The following is a 16,574-nucleotide window of genomic DNA, read 5'->3' on the forward strand; positions in this document are numbered from 1 at the left end:
CCATTAAAGGGAGATAAAATGATAAAACTAAAAAGCAGTCTGTAAATTCCAGCAACAAGGGGTGCCAAGCTCTGCCTTTTGTAATGGATGGGACTTGGATATTTTTATGTTCCTTTTTATTTGCAGTTTGGCTCTACCTGGGGGAGACAACATTAACTGCCAGGAGGTAGAGAGGGAACAGTGCAACTAATAACAACATGGGTTTATAGGATTGTGGGATGGTTTGGAAAAGCAGTCTATTTTAATCAGGTATTAAAGAATCATTAATGAGAGCAAGAAAAAGTTTTGAAGGAATGGATTAAGCTGCACTGATGAAAATCCGGTGTAAATACTCCCTCCATGTTAGAAGGAAGACGTTTCTTTTTGTGAGGGTGGGTGGTGAGGCCCTGGCACAGGTTGCCCAGAGAAGCTGTGGCTGCCCCTGGATCCCTGGAAGTGTCCAAGGCCAGGTTGGACGGGGCTTGGAGCAACCTGGGCTAGTGGAAGGTGTCCCTGCCCATGGCAGAAGAGTTGGAACTGGATGAGCTTTAAGATCCCTTCCAAACCAAATGACTCTGGGATTCTCTTCTCATCACATCTGAGAAGAGTGGTGGATTTTACAGCCAGAAGTCTGACTCCAAAAATTCCATACGGACGAAGATTCCTCCCAAACGAAAGGTGCCAGGACAGAAAGCTCTTGCTGCCCATGGAGTGCCCAGGCTGGCCCAAAACCTGCACCTGAAACCCAAAGGTTCCAGGCTTTTTTTCCTGGGGAGAAGGGCTCCATGGCAGCCTGGCTCGGGGGCAGAGCAGCCTGCAGAGGAGCCCGCACGCCCCAGGCAAGGCAGCAGCGGGTGGGGCACAGGCTGCTGTCCCATGGGCAGCTGCAGCAGTGGGCAGGGGCTTATGGCCTCTGCCCCCCAGTTGCTCAGCCCTACCCACAGCCTGTCCCCTCAGGGCCTCCTCTGCCCAGCCTGTCCCCTCGGAGCCTCCTGCCACCCACCCCCTCACGCATTCCCCTCGCTGCTTCCCACTCCCTTGTCCCGGCAGGGCCTCCGCAGCCCCTCAGCCCTTCAGGGCCTCCCAGCGCCCCGTCCCCTCAGGCTCTCCCCCAGACCCCACAACCGGCCCGGCAGCGGCGCAGCCCTGAAGGAGCTCCACGGGAGCTGGCTCAGGAGGCACCTGCCAGCCCTCAGCAAGCCAGACAGCAACACACGGGCAGGCCACAGATGCTGCTTCCCGGCTGGCACAGGGCCTGTGGCCACCTCCCAGGACCAGCTTCTCAGGGAGCCCCACAGTTCAATGCTCTGCCCATCTGCTCTGCTCCAAGTGTTGAGGCTCCAGCAGAACCCTCCAAGGCCAAGGGCCTTTGGGGCACTTTCCCTTCCCCACTGCACCTTTGGGTAAGTGTTGTGGAGCACAAGGGCCCTTTTTCCCCTCTTCCCAGATGCCCTGTGGACACCGAGCACCAAAAAAAACTCCTGAGCCTCTGTGTATGCTGAGAGGAATTTCATAGTCTAAGCTGGGGTAAAAGGAACATGTTGCAGAGAGGGGTCTGTCCCGCAGGCTCAGGTGGTCCCATCAGACAGGGTTCCCAGGATCAGTTCTCTGCTGACCTCTGGCAGCTGCCCCATGGAGGAGCCTCCCTGTTCTGTGCATTCTGGAGGTGATCTTCAAACTGCTGGAACCTGGAGAAGACTGAGGTCTCTGGACAACTCTTAGGATTTCCTGGGTTTGAAGTGCCAGGCTTTTGACAGCAGCGCTGTCGGGAGTCATGCCTTCGATAACTGGAAGAGAAAAGAACAGAGCCAAGCTCAGAGAGCAGATCTCTGGGGAGCCACGAAGCCCCTCCTGCCAGGACCATCCCACCCAGCTCTTGCCATGGCCAGGAGGGAGCAGGGCCCAACGGGATCACCCAGGAGGTTCTGGCCACCAATACCCCCGTGCCCCTGGAATCTCTCTCTGCTCTGCCCAAGCCGTTCCTCATCTCTGCAGGGAGCAGAGCCCTGTGCAGCAAGGGCAGGACTGCAGCTCCCTGCCCCGGGCTCTGTGCTCCCCTCAGCAGCCCCACTGCCCTCACTCACCGTCAATGGCGACCTGCAGCTCTACCTGCTGTCCCTTCAGGTACCTGCCGGCGATCCCTGGGAACACAGACCCTGTCAGGGCCCCAGCGGCACAGCTCCCCCCCGGGGCGCTGCCGGCCCGGCCACGCACCCTCCTACCCTGGCAGGGCTGAGCCCGGGGCCTTCCCGCCTCGGGACGCCCCAGGGCTGGGCTGGCACAGGGCGGCAGCCACCAGGGCACTCGGGGCTCCCCAGCACATCCCTGGGCCCATCCTGCTGCCGCTGCAGCAGCCGGGGCTGGGGCCGAGCTGCAGCGGGGCGGGAGGGACCTTGTGGCTCACCAATGAACCTGAGGGCCGCCTCTCGCACGGGCTCCTGGGGGCTCTCCAGGTATGGCAGGGCCTGGCACACATAGTCGACTACTCTTCTCTTGTCCTTTTCCAGCTGGAGAGAGCAGCAGGGCACAGAGGGAAGGGTTGGCTGGGGCTCTGCCCCATGGCCGGGCGCTGCCTGTGCCCAGCACTGGCCTCCCCTGCCCGCACGCCCCAGGCAAGGCAGCAGCGGGTGGGGCGCAGGCTGCTGTCCCGCGGGCGGCTGCAGCAGTGGGCAGGGGCACAGTGCCGGCCCCACACTCTGGGCATCGGGGACTGCGGCTTTGGGTCGTCCTTACCAGGCACTCACTGAACCTCCAAGGCTGCTCTGTCTTCAGCAGCTTCACCAGATCCCTTCTCTTCAGCAGCCACACTGCACGAAGCAGCGCTCTCCGAGACGCCTGCAGAGCAACAGAGACCAGGACATGGCATCGCAGGCCAGGGCACGGGACCCGTGTCCCTGGACCAAGGCCAGGAGGAGACTGGAGCCTTTGAGGTGCCAGGGCAGGAGACAGCCCAGCCTCCTGCCGCGGGGACACCAGACCCTGCAAGTTCTCACTTCTGCCACGTCCTGGTTCTCATCATGCCAGTGGAAAAAAAGTGGGAGCAGGCTGTAGATGACGTGTGTCTTCAGGAGTTGTTTACTCTTATCCACTCCCAACTCCATCACCTTTTGGAAGAGGTAAATGGAGAGCAGCTGCACGTGGATGTTGTCCTGATGGAAAGGAAGTGGAAAAGACCTCAGCACCGGCTGCTCCAGGCCCACCGGGGCACAAGCCTGCAAATCCACAGGCCACAGTTTCCTGGCAGCACCCAGCGCCTGGGGTGGGGGGCAGAGAGCCTTACGTGGCCAAAGAGTGGCTGGAGCACCTCAGCCAGCCGCAGGGCAGTGGGGGTGGAGATTGGGATGTCTCTGTCCTGGACTTTGATGAATACAGAGAGGACCATCCCCACCAGCTCTCTGTCTGTATTCCACAGTAGCTCCACAAGGCTTGGTGTCAGGCTCCGCATGCTGTCAGCCTGTGTGGAACACAATGGTGTGCTGTGAAGCCACGAATCATGGAATCCTAGAATATCCCGAGTTGGAAGTGACCCACAAGGATCATTGAGTCCAACTCCTGGCCCTGCACAGGACCATGCCCAACAATTCCATCGTGTCCCTGAGAGTGTTGTCCTTGAGCTCTGGCAGCCTTGGGGCTGTGCCCTCTTCCCAGTGGGGCCTGTTCCAGTGCCAGAGCACCCTCTGAGTGAAGAACCTTTCCCTACTCCCCAAGCTAAACCTCCCCTTGGCCCAGCCAAGCCCAAGCGATTGCGCTCCCCAGCCCCAGGCTGCCGGCACAGCTTCAACCAATTGCCCCCTCCTCACCATCCCAGGAGCCTTGCTCAGCACCACGAGGCCTCTCAGCACCACGCGACGCATCTCTGTGTGCTCGCTCCACAGGCGCCTGGAAAGGATCTCCAGGACGCTGTCACGCCATTCAGTTATGTCCGGGCAGTCCAGGATCTGAAAGGCACGGAGCAGTGACGGGATGCCCGGCCGGCAGGAGCCCAGACCCGCACCAGGCTGGGCCCAGGCAGCAGCACAGGGCACGGCACCGTCCCCGGCAGCTGCGGCTGCGAGAGGGCAGAGAGGTGGAGGGGGGTCAGCAAGGCAGCGCTCGCCATCAGGCTCACCTCCACAAGGAACGCCATGGCAGGAAGCTCCCAGCCGGGCTTCTCCCTGCTGAGCAGCCTCAGCAGGCCGAGGGCAATCGGGTAGTACAAGGGGCTCGAGGCACGGCGCATCTCCCTGCCCGGGGGAAACAGGCACCATCAACCCTGAGCCGGGTGGGCCAACCTCTCCCGGGACTCACTGACACAGTCCTGGTCTTTCCCCAGCACCCCAGCAGGGGACGAGGGTGCTCTGGGAGGCGGCTCCTCCTGTGCACCTGCCTCTCCCAGCCTTTGCCCATCCCTGGGTGACAAGGCCCTCTGGCCCACGACCACGGGCAATGTGTGGGGTGCCCCGTGCACAGGCAGAAAGGACAGGGGCAGCAGGGACAAGGGGGTCTCACCTGGCCAGCAGACCCACTGCGTAGTGGTGGGTGTCAGAGTTGAGGAGCGTGTCCCAGCCGTGCTTCTGTTCCATTGAAAGCACGACATCTTCACACTCAATGTGACAAAGCAGGGCCTTCATGGTCAGCACTGCAAACCTGGGTGCAGAGCAAAGCCCGGGTCATGCTGGGAGCCCTGAGCAGCCCTGAGGGCATGAGAGGGTCAGGAGGACTGGGACTGAGCACCTCTTGGAGTTTGTTGGAAGGTCATATTCCTTCTGGCATTCCCTCCACAAGGTGTCAACTTCCTCTGGAGTCTGCTCTGGGCTGATGGAAATCTGGAAGAGCAGATCCACGAGGAGGTGGGGGGAATACTTTTTCAATGGCTCTGGGCCCCGGAGCACCTGGAGAATCTCCCAAATCACCCTGGTTGCCTGCAAAAGATAAAGCACCCGGACACAGCTGTCAGTGCCCAGATGTCCATGTGAAAGAGCCCAGGTGTGGGAGGGAGAGGCCAGGGAAGACGCGGGGGCAGCCCCCAGCCTGGTGCCCCTGAACCCGCCCCTAAGCCAGGTTTCCAGCCCAGCGCCTGAGGCAGGGAGATGCAATGCTCTGCTCGGGGAGGATGGAGAGCTGCTGGAGAAGTGACCTGTGGGCAAGTAAAGTCCAGTTCCAGAAACTCACAGCCAGGGCAAAGACATCTGTTTTGTCCCCGTCGGAGGTGGACATGCTCAGCCATGGCCAGTTCTCCATCACACGGAGCAGCTTTGGCAGCACCTTCTCCACTGTCCTTCCCGATGAGGTGATGGTCCTCCACAGGGTTGCAGCAGCTCTGCAGGGCCAGAGTTCTGTGTCAGGGGGGCACTGGTCAAAGTGCCTTGAGGAGCAGGGAGGGACCATGGCAGCAGGATGGGGGCTGACATGGCAGGGCTGGGAAAGAGAGGCTCCAGATGGTCCTGGAACTCTCCGTCCCTCTGGCAGACCATGTGGGACGGGATGGACAGGATGATGGGCTCTAAAGGCTGGTGAGCCCCGCGCCGTGAAGGCAGGGAGGCCCTGTACCTGTCACATGATGGGGCACAGCGCAGGAGGGTGAACACAACATCAGCAGGGTGTTCATCAGTCACCCTCAGAAACTCCATCAGCAGCTTCTCTTCTGGAGTGGCGCTGGCTGTCAGTCTCTGGTGCACGTTCCTGACGAAGGTTGGCACCTGGAGGAGGCATGGGGGAAGAGCTGCCAACTTGCCAAACTTCCCTGACAAGTGCTTCCCTTCCCACCACACTGTGCTGGCCTCAAAGGCTGAGAGGGCCCAGGGGAGTTGGCTTGAGGGGCCACAAGCCCCTGGAGTGGCTTGAGCCTTGGGCGCAGGCTGCTTACTTGCTCTGGACTGGAGACACCATTCTCAAAAATCTCTGGAGTGGGAGCATAATTCACACTCTCCCTGGGCACGAGGTCAGTGTCTGCAGTGCCCTCGGTCATTGCAGTGTCGGCCTCCGCAGTGAGATCGGGCGGTGCAGCGCCAGAGTTTGTGGGTTCCTCGGTCAGTGGGATGTCAGAGATTGCAGTGCCATCGATGGATGGGCTGTCAGTGTCTGCTGTAGCAGCAGTCAAAGCAGGGTCAGACTTTGTTGTGTGAACAACTGGCAGGGCATCACAGTTTCCTGTGCCATCAGTCAGTGCAGTGGTGACATCGGGGTTTGCCTCGAGCTCAGTCCGGCTGGGGTCAGGCTGTGCCATGACCTCGCTTGGTCTGGTTGTGGTCCTTTTGCGCCGAATGCCCAAGAATTTGAGAAAGGCCTGCAGAAGAACGGAGAGCAGGGAAGAGAGGGATGTGCCATGGTGAGCTCTGACAGCAGTGCCAGGCTGAGCAGGGACAGCAGGCCCAGCCCAGGAGGCCGTGGCTGCAGGTACCTGGGCTGCCCGGCGGAAGCGTCCACAGGCACGGTCCTGGTCTCGTGTCTGGTCCTGTCCTGGATCTGGCAAAGAGCGAGCATGGTCAGAGCTGGGGGGCTGTGGGACAGGCCAGAGAACACGGCCCAGCCCTGCACTCCACAGGCAGGGCCAACCCCGGCATGCCCAGTGCATGGAGCTGCCGGGGGAACAGTCCTGGGCCCTCTTCCCCCCTCCCTTTCCCTGGCCATGTCCACAGGGGATGGGGTGGGATGAGGCAGAGCCGGCTGCAGCCACCAGCCCTGTGGCCCAGCTGTGCCACTCACCCTCCTGCAGGGGATGCAACTGCTCCATCTTCTCCGGGTACTGGGTTGGGGCAGCTCCAGGGCCTTCCTTCTTCTTCTTCCGAAAGTGCCTGAGCAGGCTCAGGCGTCTTCCCGCCATCCCAAAGTCTGGTCTTGAAGCCACCTGCAAAAGAAAGACACCTCGGAAGATCTCCGGGTTACCAAGTCCGGCAGGCTGCCCTCGAGGCCAACCTACCGCAGGGATTGGAGACTCCGGAAAATTTCCAGGTCCCCAGTCCTGCGGTCTGGCCTCGAGGGCACCTGAAAGAGAGAAAAGCCTAACAAACGGTATGGGTCAGCAAGTCCTGCAGTCTGGGCTCAAGGACACCTGAAAAACAAGAAAAGCCTAGCAAACGCTAGGGGTTAGCAAGTGCGGCCTCGAGGGCAGCTGCCGCAGGGACTGGGGACACCTCGCAGAAGCTCCGTGTCCCCAAGTCCCGTGGTCCGGCCTCGAGGACGCTCGCAGCACGGGAAATCCACCAAAACGCTCCGGTCAGAAAGGAAGGAGTTGGCTGTGTGGGGGCTCCGCGCAGCACAGCTCCGTCCGTCCTACCGTCGCCGGCTCCGAGGAGCACTGAGGCGTGGCCACCTCCCCACCAGTACTATGTCCTCACGTGTCACAAAGGGCCCTGTGACACCCTGCCCCGTGCCACCCCACCGTGTCACAAAGGGCCCCGTGACACACTGCCACGTACCATGGGGGCTCCCCCAGCCCGGCCAACCTGCCCCAGGCGGGAAGGAGTCCGTTCTGCAAAGCATCCAAGACAGCTGGACACGGACTTTAGGCACAGCTGAAAAACAAAGCAAACCCTCCCCTGCTGTGCCTGCCCACGGCAGCAGAAGGAGCCCCCTCGGCTGCTGACGCAGCCGCAGCGGGAAGGCCACGGGGCCTCCACACGAGCTGGCACGGGCTCCTTGGGAGAAGTGCCGGCTGGTGGCCCTCCCGAACACGGGGCTGTGACACACAGAGGGAATGTGGGGGCGAGGGCACCAATGCTGCTCCCACCCCATTGCCCGGGGTTGCACCAAAATCAGCAGCTCTGGCAAGTCCTCGCCCAAGGAGACCTGCCACCGCCCCCAGTCCTGGCAGGGCTGGTGCCCGTCTCCTGCCCCACACAGCTGTGTGCCCGGGGCACTTCTCTGTCCCAGGGCAGCCAAAGCCAACGGGCACTGATGTCTGTGCTCTTGCAGGGGGCTGTTGGGAGCAGCAGCTGGAGCAATTGGTGGCCCTTCTCAGCAGCTGTCAGAAGGCAGAAGCACTTTCTCCTTGGGGGAATGATGTTTTTCGGGCAAGTGATGAGCTGCAGCACAAAACTCCCCTGGGTTGCTGAGTTTTGCAGGAAGATTAGATTGGTCAGACATCCTGTCAAGTTTCCTTGTGTTCTTTGGGCTTTTTTTCTTGCATTCTGCAAAATAAAAGCTACCCAGTCTGATGTTCAAAGCTCCAGGTTCTGCATGTCCGGCTGCGACTCCCAGCTGATCTCCAGGGCTTTGGGGAAAGTGAAGGGGACAGGGAGAGCTCAGGGATGCAAACCTGTTCCGTGTCTCTGACTAAGGTGCCGGCCTCCTGCAGGAGCAGCCAAGACAAGGGCTGGCAGCAGACATCTTCTGCCAGTTGCTGCTCTCACATGGACACAGGGCACACGTGTTGCCACAAGTGCAGAACACTTGATGCAAGAGCAGTGGGGGCCGTGCACTGGCAGGGAATGGGCTCCAGCATGCCCAAAGTAGGATCCTCTAGCAGCAAAACCTGAGCCATCTTTGCAGATGTTGGTGGGGCTGGGGGAGACCTTGGAGGGAAAGGGCTGTTGTTTGGTTTTTCCACGCTTGCAATCAAACTGCCAGCCCGACTCCCAAAATTCCATAGGGATGAAGATTCCTCCCAGACAAAAGGTGTCAGGACAGAAAGCTCTTGCTGCCCATGGAGTGCCCAGGCTGGTCCACCAAGTGCACCTGAAATCCAAAGATTCCAGGCTTTCTTTGCTGGGGATAAGGGCTGTTGTTTGCTTTTCAGAGCCCTGCGCTGAAATTGCCACTCCTGCCACCCACCCCCTCACGCATTGCCCTCGCTGCTTCCCACTCCCTTGTCCCGGCAGGGCCTCCGCAGCCCCTCAGCCCTTCAGGGCCTCCCAGCGCCCCGTCCCCTCAGGCTCTCCCCCAGACCCCACAACCGGCCCGGCAGCGGCGCAGCCCTGAAGGAGCTCCACGGGAGCTGGCTCAGGAGGCACCTCCCAGCCCTCAGCAAGCCAGACAGCAACACACGGGCAGGCCACAGATGCTGCTTCCCGGCTGGCACAGGGCCTGTGGCCACCTCCCAGGACCAGCTTCTCAGGGAGCCCCACAGTTCAATGCTCTGCCCATCTGCTCTGCTCCAAGTGTTGAGGCTCCAGCAGAACCCTCCAAGGCCAAGGGCCTTTGGGGCACTTTCCCTTCCCCACTGCACCTTTGGGCAAGTGTTGTGGAGCACAAGGGCCCTTTTTCCCCTCTTCCCAGATGCCCTGTGGACACCGAGCACCAAAAAAAACTCCTGAGCCTCTGTGTATGCTGAGAGGAATTTCATAGTCTAAGCTGGGGTAAAAGGAACATGTTGCAGAGAGGGGTCTGTCCTGCAGGTTCAGGTGGTCCCATCAGACAGGGTTCCCAGGATCAGTTCTCCGCTGACCTCCGGCAGCTGCCCCACGGAGGAGCCTCCCTGTTCTAGACATTCTGGAGGTGATCTTCAAACTGCTGGAACCTGGAGAAGACTGAGGTCTCTGGACAACTCTTAGGATTTCCTGGGTTTGAAGTGCCAGGCTTTTGACAGCAGCGCTGTCGGGAGTCATGCCTTCGATAACTGGAAGAGAAAAGAACAGAGCCAAGCTCAGAGAGCAGATCTCTGGCGAGCCAAGAAGCCCCTCCTGCCAGGACCATCCCACCCAGCTCTTGCCATGGCCAGGAGGGAGCAGGGCCCAACGGGATCAGCCAGGGGGTGCTGGCCACCAATACCCCCGTGCCCCTGGAATCTCTCTCTGCTCTGCCCAAGCCGTTCCTCATCTCTGCAGGGAGCAGAGCCCTGCGCAGCCAGGGCAGGATTGCAGCTCCCTGCCCCGGGCTCTGTGCTCCCCTCAGCAGCCCCACTGCCCTCACTCACCGTCAATGGCGATCTGCAGCTCTACCCGCTGTCCCTTCAGGTACCTGCCGGCGATCCCTGGGAACACAGACCCTGTCAGGGCCCCAGCGGCACAGCTCCCCCCCGGGGCGCTGCCGGCCCGGCCACGCACCCTCCTGCCCTGGCAGGGCTGAGCCCGGGGCCTTCCCGCCTCGGGACGCCCCAGGGCTGGGCTGGCACAGGGCGGCAGCCACCAGGGCACTCGGGGTTCCCCAGCACATCCCTGGGCCGCATCCTGCTGCCGCTGCAGCAGCCGGGGCTGGGGCCGAGCTGCAGCGGGGCGGGAGGGACCTTGTGGCTCACCAATGAACCTGAGGGCCGCCTCTCGCAGGGGCTCCTGGGGGCTCTCCAGGTACGGCAGGGCCTGGCACACATAGTCGACTGCTCTTCTCTTGTCCTTTTCCAGCTGCAGAGAGCGGCAGGGCACAGAGGGAAGGGTTGGCTGGGGCTCTGCCCCCTGGCCGGGCGCTGCCTGCGCCCAGCACTGGCCTCCCCTGCCCGCACGCCCCAGGCAAGGCAGCAGCGGGTGGGGCGCAGGCTGCTGTCCCATGGGCGGCTGCAGCAGTGGGCAGGGGCACAGTGCCGGCCCCGCACTCTGGGCACTGGGGACTGCGGCTTTGGGGTCGTCCTTACCAGGCACTCACTGAACCTCCAAGGCTGCTCTGTCTTCAGCAGCTTCACCAGATCCCTCCTCTTCAGCAACCACGCTGCACAAAGCAGCGCTCTCCGAGACGCCTGCAGAGCAACAGAGACCAGGACATGGCATCGCAGGCCAGGGCATGGGACTCATGTCCCTGGACCAAGGCCAGGAGGAGACTGGAGCCTTTGAGGTGCCAGGGCAGGAGACAGCCCAGCCTCCTGCCACGGGGACACCAGACCCTGCAAGTTCTCACTTCTGCCACGTCCTGGTTCTCATCATGCCAGTGGAAAAAAAGTGGGAGCAGGCTGTAGATGACGTGTGTCTTCAGGAGTTGTTTACTCTTATCCACTCCCAACTCCATCACCTTTTGGAAGAGGTAAATGGAGAGCAGCTGCACGTGGATGTTGTCCTGATGGAAAGGAAGTGGAAAAGACCTCAGCACCGGCTGCTCCAGGCCCACCGGGGCACAAGCCTGCAAATCCACAGGCCACAGTTTCCTGGCAGCACCCAGCGCCTGGGGTGGGGGGCACAGAGCCTTACGTGGCCAAAGAGTGGCTGGAGCACCTCAGCCAGCCGCAGGGCAGTGGGGGTGGAGATTGGGATGTCTCTGTCCTGGACTTTGATGAATACAGAGAGGACCATCCCCACCAGCTCTCTGTCTGTACGCCACAGTAGCTCCACAAGGCTTGGTGTCAGGCTCCGCATGCTGTCAGCCTGTGTGGAACACAATGGTGTGCTGTGAAGCCACGAATCATGGAATCCTAGAATATCCCGAGTTGGAAGTGACCCACAAGGATCACTGAGTCCAGCTCCTGGCCCTGCACAGGACCATGCCCAACAATCCCATCGTGTCCCTGAGAGTGTTGTCCTTGAGCTCTGGCAGCCTTGGGGCTGTGCCGTCTTCCCAGTGGGGCCTGTTCCAGTGCCAGAGCACCCTCTGAGTGAAGAACCTTTCCCTACTCCCCAATCTAAACCTCCCCTTGGCCCAGCCAAGCCCAAGCGATTGCGCTCCCCAGCCCCATGCTGCCGGCACAGCTTCAGCCAATTGCCCCCTCCTCACCATCCCAGGAGCCTTGCTCAGCACCACGAGGCCTCTCAGCACCAGGCGACGCATCTCTGTGTGCTCGCTCCACAGGCGCCTGGAAAGGATCTCCAGGACGCTGTCACGCCATTCAGTTATGTCCGGGCAGTCCAGGATCTGAAAGGCACGGAGCAGTGACGGGATGCCCGGCCGGCAGGAGCCCAGACCCGCACCAGGCTGGGCCCAGGCAGCAGCACAGGGCACGGCACCGTCCCCGGCAGCTGCGGCTGCGAGAGGGCAGAGAGGTGGAGGGGGGTCAGCAAGGCAGCGCTCGCCATCAGGCTCACCTCCACAAGGAACGCCATGGCAGGAAGCTCCCAGCCGGGCTTCTCCCTGCTGAGCAGCCTCAGCAGGCCGAGGGCAATCGGGTAGTACAAGGGGCTCGAGGCACGGCGCATCTCCCTGCCAGGGGAAACAGGCACCATCAACCCTGAGCCGGGTGGGCCAACCTCTCCCGGGACTCACTGACACAGTCCTGGTCTTTCCCCAGCACCCCAGCAGGGGACGAGGGCGCTCTGGGAGGCGGCTCCTCCTGTGCACCCGCCTCTCCCAGCCTTTGCCCATCCCTGGGTGACAAGGCCCTCTGGCCCACGACCACGGGCACTGTGTGGGGTGCCCTGTACACAGGCAGAAAGGGCAGGGGCAGTGGGGACAAGGGGGTCTCACCTGGCCAGCAGACCCACTGCGTAGTGGTGGGTGTCAGAGTTGAGGAGCGTGTCCCAGCCATGCTTCTGTTCCATTGAAAGCACGACATCTTCACACTCAATGTGACAAAGCAGGGCCTTCATGGTCAGCACTGCAAACCTGGGTGCAGAGCAAAGCCCGGGTCATGCTGGGAGCCCTGAGCAGCCCTGAGGGCATGAGAGGGTCAGGAGGACTGGGACTGAGCACCTCTTGGAGTTTGTTGGAAGGTCATATTCCTTCTGGCATTCCCTCCACAAGGTGTCAACTTCCTCTGGAGTCTGCTCTGGGCTGATGGAAATCTGGAAGAGCAGATCCACGAGGAGGTGGGGGGAATACTTTTTCAATGGCTCTGGGCCCCGGAGCACCTGGAGAATCTCCCAAATCACCCTGGTTGCCTGCAGAAGATAAAGCACCCGGACACAGCTGTCAGTGCCCAGATGTCCATGTGAAAGAGCCCAGGTGTGGGAGGGAGAGGCCAGGGAAGACGCGGGGGCAGCCCCCAGCCTGGTGCCCCTGAACCCGCCCCTAAGCCAGGTTTCCAGCCCAGCGCCTGAGGCAGGGAGATGCAATGCTCTGCTCGGGGAGGATGGAGAGCTGCTGGAGAAGTGACCTGTGGGCAAGTAAAGTCCAGTTCCAGAAACTCACAGCCAGGGCAAAGACATGTGTTTCGTCCCCGTCGGAGGTGGACATGCTCAGCCATGGCCAGTTCTCCATCACACGGAGCAGCTTTGGCAGCACCTTCTCCACTGTCCTTCCCGATGAGGTGATGGTCCTCCACAGGGTTGCAGCAGCTCTGTGGGGCCAGAGTTCTGTGTCAGGGGGGCACTGGCCAAAGTGCCTTGAGGAGCAGGGAGGGACCATGGCAGCAGGATGGGGGCTGACATGGCAGGGCTGGGAAAGAGAGACTCCAGATGGTCCTGGAACTCTCCGTCCCTCTGGCAGACCATGTGGGACGGGATGGACAGGGTGATGGGCTCTGAAGGCTGGTAAGCCCCGCGCCGTGAAGGCAGGGAGGCCCTGTACCTGTCACATGATGGGGCACAGCGCAGGAGGGTGAACACAACATCAGCAGGGTGTTCATCAGTCACCCTCAGAAACTCCATCAGCAGCTTCTCTTCTGGAGTCACGCTGGCTGTCAGTCTCTGGTGCACGTTCCTGACGAAGGTTGGCACCTGGAGGAGGCATGGGGGAAGAGCTGCCAACTTGCCAAACTTCCCTGACAAGTGCTTCCCTTCCCACCACACTGTGCTGGCCTCAAAGGCTGAGAGGGCCCAGGGGAGTTGGCTTGAGGGGCCACAAGCCCCTGGAGTGGCTTGAGCCTTGGGCGCAGGCTGCTTACTTGCTCTGGACTGGAGACACCATTCTCAAAAATCTCTGGAGTGGGAGCATAATTCACACTCTCCCTGGGCACGAGGTCAGTGTCTGCAGTGCCCTCGGTCATTGCAGGGTCGGCCTCCGCAGTGAGATCGGGTGGTGCAGCGCCAGAGTTTGTGGGTTCCTCGGTCAGTGGGATGTCAGAGATTGCAGTGCCATCGATGGATGGGCTGTCAGTGTCTGCTGTAGCAGCAGTCAAAGCAGGGTCAGACTTTGTTGTGTGAACAACTGGCAGGGTATCACAGTTTCCTGTGCCATCAGTCAGTGCAGTGGTGACATCAGGGTCCGCCTCGAGCTCAGTCCGGCTGGGGTCAGGCTGTGCCATGACCTCGCTTGGTCTGGTTGTGGTCCTTTTGCGCCGAATGCCCAAGAATTTGAGAAAAGCCTGCAGAAGAACGGAGAGCAGGGAAGAGAGGGATGTGCCATGGAGAGCTCTGACAGCAGTGCCAGGCAGAGCAGGGACAGCAGGCCCAGCCCAGGAGGCCGTGGCTGCAGGTACCTGGGCTGCCCGGCGGAAGCGTCCACGGGCACGGTCCTGGTCTCGTGTCTGGTCCTGTCCTGGATCTGGCAAAGAGCGAGCATGGTCAGAGCTGGGGGGCTGTGGGACAGGCCAGAGAACACGGCCCAGCCCTGCACTCCACAGGCAGGGCCAACCCCGGCATGCCCAGTGCATGGAGCTGCCGGGGGAACAGTCCTGGGCCCTCTTCCCCCCTCCCTTTCCCTGGCCATGTCCACAGGGGATGGGGTGGGATGAGGCAGAGCCGGCTGCAGCCACCAGCCCTGTGGCCCAGTTGTGCCACTCACCCTCCTGCAGGGGATGCAACTGCTCCATCTTCTCCGGGTGCTGGGTTGGGGTAGCTCCAGGGCCTTCCTTCTTCTTCTTCCGAAAGTGCCTGAGCAGGCTCAGGCGTCTTCCCGCCATCCCAAAGTCTGGTCTTGAAGCCACCTGCAAAAGAAAGACACCTCGGAAGATCTCCGGGTTACTAAGTCCGGCAGGCTGCCCTCGAGGCCAACCTACCGCAGGGATTGGAGACTCCGGAAAATTTCCGGGTCCCCAGTCCTGCGGTCTGGCCTCGAGGGCACCTGAAAGAGAGAAAAGCCTAACAAACGGTATGGGTCAGCAAGTCCTGCAGTATGGACTCAAGGACACCTGAAAGACAAGAAAAGCCTAGCAAACGCTAGGGGTTAGCAAGTGCGGCCTCGAGGGCAGCTGCCGCAGGGATTGGGGACACCTCGCAGAAGCTCCGTGTCCCCAAGTCCCGCGGTCCGACCTCGAGGACGCTCGCAGCACGGGAAATCCACCAAAACGCTCCGGTCAGAAAGGAAGGAGTTGGCTGTGTGGGGGCTCCGCACAGCACAGCTCCGTCCGTCCTACCGTCGCCGGCTCCGAGGAGCACTGAGGCGTGGCCACCTCCCCACCAGTACTATGTCCTCACGTGTCACAAAGGGCCCTGTGACACCCTGCCCTGTGCCACCCCACCGTGTCACAAAGGGCCCCGTGACACACTGCACGTACCATGGGGGCTCCCCCAGCCCGACCAACCTGCCCCAGGTGGGAAGGAGTCCGTTCTGCAAAGCATCCAAGACAGCTGGACACGGACTTTAGTCACAGCTGAAAAACTAAGCAAACCCTCCCCTGCTGTGCCTGCCCACGGCAGCAGAAGGAGCCCCCTCGGCTGCTAACGCAGCCGCAGCGGGAAGGCCACGGGGCCTCCACACGAGCTGGCACGGGCTCCTTGGGAGAAGTGCCGGCTGGTGGCCCTCCCGAACACGGGGCTGTGACACACAGAAGGAACGTGGGGGCAAGGGCACCAATGCTGCTCCCACCCCATTGCCTGGGGCTGCACCAAAATCAGCAGCTCTGGCCAGTCCTCGCCCAAGGAGACCTGCCACCGCCCCCAGTCCTGGCAGGGCTGGTGCCCGTCTCCTGCCCCACACAGCTGTGTCCCCGGGGCACTTCTCTGCCCCAGGGCGGCCAAAGCCAATGGGCACTGATGTCTGTGCTCTTGCAGGGGGCTGTTGGGAGCAGCAGCTGGAGCAATTGGTGGCCGTGCTCAGCAGCTGTCAGAAGGCAGAAGCACTTTCTCCTTGGGGGAATGATGTTTTTCGGGCAAGTGATGAGCTGCAGCACAAAACTCCCCTGGGTTGCTGAGTTTTGCAGGAAGATTAGATTGGTCAGACATCCTGTCAAGTTTCCTTGTGTTCTTTGGGCTTTTTTTCTTGCATTCTGCAAAATAAAATCTGCCCAGTCTGATGTTCAAAGCTCCAGGTTCTGCATGTCTGGCTACGACTCCCAGCTGATCTCCAGGGCATTGGGGAAAGTGAAGGGGACAGGGAGAACTCAGGGATGCAAACGTGTTCCGTGTCTCTGACTAAGGTGCCAGCCTCCTGCAGGAGCAGCCAAGACAAGGGCTGGCAGCAGACATCTTCTGCCAGTTGCTGCTCTCACATGGACACAGGGCACACGTGTTGCCACAAGTGCAGAACACTTGATGCAAGAGCAGTGGGGGCCGTGCACTGGCAGGGAATGGGCTCCAGCATGCCCAAAGTAGGATCCTCTAGCAGCAAAACCTGAGCCATCTTTGCAGATGTTGGTGGGGCTGGGGGAGACCTTGGAGGGAAAGGGCTGTTGTTTGGTTTTTCCACGCTTGCAATCAAACTGCCAGCCCGACTCCCAAAATTCCATAGGGATGAAGATTCCTCCCACACAAAAGGTGCCAGGAGAGAAAGCTCTTGCTGCCCATGGAGTGCCCAGGCTGGTCCACCAAGTGCACCTGAAATCCAAAGATTCCAGGCTTTCTTTGCTGGGGATAAGGGTTGTTGTTTGCTTTTCAGAGCCCTGCGCTGAAATTGCCACTCCTGCCACCCACCCCCTCACGCATTCCCCTCGCTGCTTCCCACTCCCTTGTCCCGGCAGGGCCTCCGCAGCCCCTCAGCCCTTCAGGGCCTCCCAGTGCCCCGTCCCC

The 16,574-nt window shown here is 61.0% G+C and overlaps 2 protein-coding genes across 2 annotated transcripts; both read right to left on the reverse strand.

Annotated features, from left to right (window-relative positions):
* Positions 1 to 1,496: 1,496 nt before the first annotated feature.
* LOC127476214 (maestro heat-like repeat-containing protein family member 6) lies at positions 1,497 to 7,692 on the reverse strand. The gene is made up of 18 exons (XM_051798861.1): positions 7,688 to 7,692; positions 7,545 to 7,636; positions 6,878 to 6,942; positions 6,664 to 6,805; positions 6,359 to 6,423; positions 5,825 to 6,244; positions 5,509 to 5,657; positions 5,131 to 5,278; positions 4,693 to 4,880; positions 4,468 to 4,605; positions 4,088 to 4,202; positions 3,780 to 3,917; positions 3,260 to 3,433; positions 2,793 to 3,128; positions 2,384 to 2,486; positions 2,064 to 2,120; positions 1,596 to 1,766; positions 1,497 to 1,501 (listed from the first exon to the last, which is right to left on the reverse strand). The coding sequence occupies exons 1-18, from the start codon at positions 7,690 to 7,692 to the stop codon at positions 1,497 to 1,499; spliced, it is 2,511 nt and encodes an 836-aa protein (XP_051654821.1).
* Positions 7,693 to 9,103: 1,411 nt separating this feature from the next.
* LOC127476217 (maestro heat-like repeat-containing protein family member 6) lies at positions 9,104 to 13,933 on the reverse strand. Its single transcript, XM_051798874.1, has 13 exons — positions 13,574 to 13,933; positions 13,258 to 13,406; positions 12,880 to 13,027; positions 12,442 to 12,629; positions 12,217 to 12,354; positions 11,838 to 11,952; positions 11,530 to 11,667; positions 11,010 to 11,183; positions 10,723 to 10,878; positions 10,463 to 10,564; positions 10,133 to 10,235; positions 9,812 to 9,868; positions 9,104 to 9,514 (listed from the first exon to the last, which is right to left on the reverse strand). The coding sequence occupies exons 1-13, from the start codon at positions 13,931 to 13,933 to the stop codon at positions 9,309 to 9,311; spliced, it is 2,034 nt and encodes a 677-aa protein (XP_051654834.1). The 3' UTR covers positions 9,104 to 9,308.
* Between the last annotated feature and the right edge of the window lie 2,641 nt (positions 13,934 to 16,574).

This window comes from Manacus candei, unplaced genomic scaffold (genome assembly GCF_025592945.1).
Source record: "Manacus candei isolate 608988 ecotype Guabito, Panama unplaced genomic scaffold, ASM2559294v1 h1tg000005l, whole genome shotgun sequence".
NCBI classification, from domain to species: domain Eukaryota; kingdom Metazoa; phylum Chordata; class Aves; order Passeriformes; family Pipridae; genus Manacus; species Manacus candei.